Genomic DNA, 6,843 nt, shown 5'->3' with positions numbered 1-6,843 from the left:
CCTTTGGATTTCAGGGCTGAGTTACGCGCTCGAAGGTGATGTTATTTATATTCCAGGGTTTTTCTGCACCAGGAGAGGAATCTGGTCCCTGGCTTGATGAGCACAAAGAGCTGAGCTTGCCCTGTCTGTCTGTCCGTCCTTCATTCCCCCATAATGGAGCTGCTGTCTCCACAACAGCCCTGCCAATGGATCTGGGGGTCTGCTGGAGCGTGGGGTGATGCTGGGGTGTGTCCAGGATGCAGTTCCCATCACTGCTGTATCCTGAACCCTGGTTTGGTGGGCAATGCCAGGCTCTGTGCCCACAAGTGACATTGGTCCCTGTGCCCACAGGTGATGCTGGGCTTTGTGCCCATGGGCGATGCTGAGTTCTGCACTCTCTGGTGATTCCAGGCTCTGTGCCCGTGGGCGATTCTGGGCTCTATGCCTGTGGGTAATTCCAGGCTCTGTGCCCATGGGTGATGCTGGGCTGTGTGCCTGTGGACGATGCTGGGCTCTGTGCCCACGGGTGATTCCAGGCTCTCTGCCCATGGGCAATATCATCCTCTGTGCCCACAAGTGATGTTGGGCTCTTGCCCACGGGTGATTCCGGGTTCTGTGCCCACAGGCAATATCATGCTCTGTGCCCGTGGGTGCTGCTGACCCCCAGCTCTACTTGCAGGTGGACTGGCTGCAGCAGCAGGAGGTGAAGCGACGGGTGAAGAGGCAGGTCCGGGGTGATCCACACGCTCTGCCCTTCAACGACCCGGTGTGGCCCAACATGTGGTACCTGGTGGGTATCTCCTCTCCACCACCCCGCCAGGAACCTGCTGCTTTACCAGGGGGGGTTCATTTATTTTTAATCAAATGCGTCATCTATCTTTGCTTAGCCCAACCAGTAATGAAACATCTTAATATCAGCAAACATGCTTGGCATCAGGATTTTAAAATTATAAATTAATACACGGGAGAGTCTCATTTTAAGTGTTTCACCGTCATTAGCAGCTCCTCAAAGGCTTGGGAGCGGCACTGATGCACTTTACCCATCCAAGAGCTCCAACCATCTATTTACAAGATCATTTTTTCTCCTGCCTGCTTCATCGATCCGTATTTGACAGGGAAATTCATTGAAAATTAAGTGTGAAAAGGAAATGAACACTTCAAAACTGAAGAGCCCGCAGTATTTGAAATGGAAGAGGAAAAGAAGAATAGGGAGATAGCGTTGCTTGGGTTAACTGCTGCTGGATGGCTTTGATCAATGGAGTAAAATTATAACAAATCTATGAGTTATATGGCAAGGAGTGGGATGGAAATATATTTTCTGGTTGATTAAATGGGTTTAAATGGGTTGAAATGGTGTTGCAGCCCCTTTTTTTGCAGCTGTGTTTCTCCCTGTAGCACTGTGGTGATAGAAGCAGTCGCTGCAGGTCGGAGATGAACGTCCTGGCAGCCTGGCAGAGGGGCTACACCGGCAAAAATGTGGTGGTCACCATCCTGGATGATGGCATAGAGAGGAACCACCCCGACCTCCTGCAAAACTATGTGAGCTGGGGGATGGATGGGCTGGGGGATGGATGGGCTGGGTCTGCTCCTCATGGTCAATTGATTTATGGAGAATTTTGGTGTATAAACACTGCTTACACCTCTGCATTGTCAAATTAGAAGAAAATGTGGGTTTTTTTTAAAAAAATGAGATTTTTTTTAGGAAGGAAATGAGGTTTTTAGACAAGGATTTGGGGGAAACTCCCTTTGCAGCTGCCTGGGAAGCGGCCACCTCCCTCCAGCTCACCCAGGCAGAGCCAAAAACCCGCATGAACCCCTTCAGCCCCTGAATGGCTGCAGTGCAGGGGGGATGGTGCCAGACCCAACAGGATTTGGGGTTCAGAGAAGCTATCCCCATGGTAGCAGGATGTTTCCCCTGGGAAACACGCTGGACTGCAGCCCAAAAACTATTTATCCTGAGCAAAGAAGTTAGAAACTAAAGGGGAAAATGGCATTTTCTGCTGGGCTGGGCTCCGTTGGCCACCGTGCCACTGCCAGGGCCACTTTGTCCTACGCTGTGGTGGTACGTGACAAATCTGACATCAGCAATGTGTTTTCAGGACCCTCTTGCCAGTTATGATGTCAACGGGAACGATCACGACCCGACTCCACGCTACGATGCCAGCAACGAGAATAAGTAGGTGATGGTAATTTGGTAATTGCTGTGGAACCAGTGGCTGCGTGTGTGGGGGATCCCCAGGGTTGGGTGTCCCCACCTTGGGGTGTCTTCCAGGTTGGTGGCCTTTCCCCAGCCCCAGTGCTGTGGAGGACGCTGCCTTAGGGGTTTTCACGAAGTCGTTGCATTTAATGCAAATCTTTGATGTCAAAACCTGGACAGGATTTTTGGGCTTTAGTTCAAGTGGGACGGGCACACGGTGACGCGTGCGGAAAGGAAACGGGGATGCAAAGAGCAGGGTGTGTTTTAAGTGCAAAAAGTAAAGAATAAATTGTGTTGAGGTGCAAGCCACAAAGAGTGAATTCCACGTAGGTGCAAAAAGTCACGAATAAATCGTATTTAGGTGCGAGACACAAAGAGCAAATTCCACGTAGGTGCAAAATGCAAAGAGCAAATTGCGTTGAGGTGCAAAATTCAGGGAGTAAATTGCAACTAAGTGCAAGACACAAAAACCAAATTTAGGTTTTTGTATTTATTTTTTGTATTTATTTGTATTTAGGTGCAAGAGGCAAAAAGCAAATTGCATCCAGGTGCAAAAAGCAAAGAACAAATTGCTTTTTGCATTGGTTTCCTTCACGCCCCAGCCTTTGATGTGCACTTTGGACAAGGGCTCTCCAGCTCTTGGGGCACTTTCTTTCACCACTCCAGCCTTGGGGCTGTTTTTTGGGTGCTGGGTGGGAGGTGACCAGAGGGATCCTTCCCCCCCAGGACATCAGCTGATGAAGGATTTCTCATTTCAGGCACGGCACTCGCTGCGCGGGGGAAGTGGCGGCGGCGGCCAACAACTCGTACTGTATCGTGGGCATCGCCTACAACGCACGCATCGGAGGTGAGGCTGGCACCTTCGCTGTCCCCACAAGGGACTGTGGCCACCCTCGCCGTGCTGGTGGGCTCCTGGGGTGGGTGGTGGGATGCTGTTCCCCAAAATATTGCCAGGAGAGAGTCTTCCTCCTTGGTGCCCCAATACCAGTAGTCCTGGGAGGATGTGGGGGAGGATGGGTGATATGTGGGGTTTGGGGGATGTTGGGTGATATGGGGTGTAGGAGACCTTCTACTTGGGCTGCATCCTTACCGTGAGGATGCATGTGGGTTGAGGATATGGTCCACAAAAGCCCACAGTTGCTCTTGCGGGGGCATGTCCTTTTTGGGGTGGCCACGTTTGCTATGGTTGGTGGTGCCAGTTTAGCTTCAGAGCCCAAATCACTCATTTTTGAGGACAATGTCTGTAAATGAGACACTTGGAGCTGGGGGTCTGGAGGGACCCCCAAAATACCCTTGTGGGGAAAGTGCCAAGGAGGTGGAGTGCCGGGGCTGCACGGGGTGGGGGGACCTTTGCAAAGTCCCTCAAATAACATGATTCACAGGAAGCAAGTGAATCTTTAACCCCAAATTGGATCCTGGTGGTTGTTAGCACCACAGAGCTCATTCCCATGAGCCCAACTGGTTTTGGAGGCTGGTTTGAGCTGGGGCTGCTCTGGGCTTGGTATAGCAACTGCTGGGGAGATACTGGGGTGGGAGCGCGTCACCCCATCCGTGTGGCTGGTGGGACCGTGCAGGGGACAAACATCTGGAGTTGGCTCCTCGTGGGGACCCTGGCATGGCTGGAATGGGAGAGGGGCTCTTACTGCAACCCCTCCTTCCACCCCACGCTGGGAGACCTCACCATGGGGTGCACAGACCCAGGCACCCATGGGTGGATTCGGGGTTTAACTCCTTGTCTTGGCTTGTTCATCCCGACCATGTGAGAAGCTGTTTTCATTAGGGTTGTGTCTGCACCAGGGCGTGGAGCAGCGGGGTGCCAGGGGGGTGTCCCTGTGCCAGGAAAAGGCTGTGGCATGTCCCCATCCCGTGCCCTGTGCCCCCCATGTGTGGGATGGCTCATTGCCCCTGATCTGAGCTCCATGGATGCACCAAGCAGCTCCTGGAGAGTTGAAGGCAGTTTTGCACCTTGCAGGATCAGGCTGTTGCCTTCACGCTCCTTTTGGAGCCCGTTTCTCTGCAGCAGCTGTGGAGACGAGCGTTACTTGTTGACTTCATGACGATTTATGGATCCCAACCTATGGATCCCATTTTAATTTGCTTCCTTTAACGAGTGCCTTGCCTTGGGGGTGTGCTGGGGAGGCGTTGAGCGATGCGAGGTGCCTGGCACAGGCCGTGGACTTCCCACAATGTAAACAGGCAAAAGGGGGAAAAAATAAAGTCTGTAGCTATATCAAGTCTGGGATCGTGGAGGAAAATATGCTATAGCTGCAGCGAGAGTGATTTTAGATGGATTACGCAAATCAAGCAGCGATTAATGAGCACAACTTGTTGGGGAAGCCTATTTGTCACACTCGGAGAGCTACCATCTAATTTCACTGGCTGCTCTTCAGCGCTCTTGCATTGCTTTTCATTTGCTCTGGGCAAAAATACATTGCTGCTCAGGACACAAACTGGGCTCCTACCATTCCTCCTCCTCCTTCCCCTTCTCAAATGCTTACTTCAAAGGCTGGTGTTGCTCCCTACGTGGCAAAGAGCTCGTTTATTTCACAGCATCCTTCCCAATTCCCTTCTGCCCACTCCATTATTTAACCAGGGGTGCCCACATCATGGGTGGTTGGCTCTGGGCTGACTCTGGGTTGGCTTTGGGTTGGCTTTGCGTTGACTCTGGGTTGACGCTGGGTTGGCTTTGGGTTGTTTTGGGTTGGCTTTGCATTGACTTTGGGTTGGCTTTGCATTGGCTTTGGGTTGGCTTTGGGTTGTTTTGGGTCGACTTTGAGCTGACTTTGGGCTTGTTGATGAACATGCCCACATTTAGGAAGCACAAAACCCCATCCCTTGGCTGGTTTTGCTTGCTGTGCTGCAGCCGAGCGTGATTCAGACACCAGGCTCAGCTTTTCACCCCTTCTCCTTGTGTTTTCTTGTGAACATGGAGAGGAAGTTTTTAGGAACTGCTCTGCTCCCTCATTTTGTGTTTCTAAGCTTGTTTTTGGCTGGTAGGGGACAACGTCAAAAAGAGATATTTGAGTTGACTGGTGTCCAGAACACAGCTGCAGCTGTAATGACATCTGCCTACATTTGTTTGCTTTAAGAAAAAAATACGTGTGGAAAGGGAAGTGCTGTTTTATAAACCAGACTCTCCCTGGTTGGCAATATACGATGCTGGAATTTCCAGCACCTCTTTTCCTACAAGGGCTGTTTCTGGGCAGCTCTTTGGGGTGCCAGGCACCCCCTTCCTGCCCTGTGGAGGGGGAAATTCGGCAGGGAAAGGGTGTTGGGGAGTGGTGGAGGTGGTAACCCTCATCTTGCAGCGGGTTGATGCTGGGGATGTGTGGCTTTCCTGGTGAGAACTGATGGGCTCTGCCTGCAAACCGCTGTGGCCAGAGCCTGCCAGCATTCCTGGCTGGAAGTGAGTGAGGTTATCCCAGGCAGCAGTGTCAGCTCGTCACGGGTTGGGGTTCTGGTTCTGATTTTGGCAGGGAAAACTGCAGCCTGGGGCTTCTTCTCCCGGGTCTTCTCCTGAGGCTTCTTCTCCTGGGGCTTCTTCCCCTCCCGGGCACCACTGGCATCAGCAGTGGGGTTCGGGGACACTCACAGCTGTCCCCACTTGTGGGTAGAGGGTTCATCCTGATAGCATGCCCAAAGCTGGGGGGCTGTGAGTGTTCGGCAAACACTGGTGTCTTCCAGGTGAAATGAGTTAGTTAATTAATTAAAAGGGGAAAAATAGCTTTTTAGCAGAGGGATTTTGCCGCCGGGAAGTGCAGCACCGCTCCTGCTGCCTGATCCTGCTGATGGAGGAGAAGTGAATTTTAACCTCCCCCCTCTCCATCACTTGCCATGAAGCCACTTCACTGTGAGGGTGGTGAGACAGTGTCCCAGGTTGGCCAGAGAAGCTGTGGCTGATCCTCCCTAGAAGTGTTCAAGGCCAGGTTGGATGAGGCTTTGAGCAACCTGGTCTAGTGGAAGGTGTCCCTGCTGCTGGCAGGGGGGTTGGAACTGGATGATCTTTAAGGTCCCTTCCAACCCAAACCAGTCTGGGATTCTAAGCCAACAACACAATGAACTTCCCAAAATAGCTCCCCAGCTTCCCGCTGCCGGGCTCGTTAGCGCGCGGGGGCCGTGGGTTGAAGCTATTCCCGGCACGGCTGCCGTTAACAAAGCCCTTTGATTGCAATCCTCACACTTTCATCCAAACCATTCAGCCCTAATGTCTGATGTTTTTGTGCTTTTAGGCATTCGTATGTTAGATGGCGATGTAACAGATGTTGTTGAAGCGAAGTCGCTTGGCATCAGACCCGATTACATTGACATTTACAGCGCGAGCTGGGGGCCAGATGATGATGGGAAGACAGTTGATGGACCTGGTCTATTGGCCAAGCAGGCTTTTGAGCATGGCATTAAAAAGGTGTGGATCCCGTAGCGCCCAGACGCGCTCGCCCTCCTCCTCCTGCCCCGTGGGGAACGCGTGCCGGGGTCCGGCGCGGGGACGGGCGGCTCGGCCCCCCGCGGCGATGCCAACGCTAGGCATGGGGAGGGGAGGGAGGCGAATCATCTCTAATTTTTCCTAGTTTTCCCCGGCGTCCCTAAGAGCTCCGGTGGATTTTGCGGCTGAGGGCGGTGACGGCGGGAGGTGCCTGGTGATGGCGTGGCCCCGGCAGGACCCTTTGGCA

General features: G+C 52.6%; 1 protein-coding gene across 1 annotated transcript in view; it reads left to right on the top strand.

Annotated features, from left to right (window-relative positions):
* Window positions 1–604: 604 nt before the first annotated feature.
* The window catches only part of LOC104527172 (proprotein convertase subtilisin/kexin type 6), a gene marked incomplete at its 5' end in the record, with an annotated part of 24,593 nt that continues 18,354 nt past the window's right edge, over window positions 605–6,843 (top strand). Inside the window, 5 exon segments of the mRNA XM_029085696.1 lie at window positions 605–769; window positions 1,375–1,518; window positions 2,079–2,155; window positions 2,935–3,023; window positions 6,406–6,578. Of these exon segments, the coding sequence (XP_028941529.1) occupies window positions 605–769; window positions 1,375–1,518; window positions 2,079–2,155; window positions 2,935–3,023; window positions 6,406–6,578 (648 nt within the window).

Source organism: Antrostomus carolinensis, unplaced genomic scaffold (genome assembly GCF_000700745.2).
Source record: "Antrostomus carolinensis isolate BGI_N321 unplaced genomic scaffold, ASM70074v2 scaffold26400, whole genome shotgun sequence".
NCBI lineage: Eukaryota > Metazoa > Chordata > Aves > Caprimulgiformes > Caprimulgidae > Antrostomus > Antrostomus carolinensis.
The sequence above is the reverse complement of the archived record's forward strand: the minus strand, read 5'-3'. Positions and strand labels throughout refer to the sequence as shown.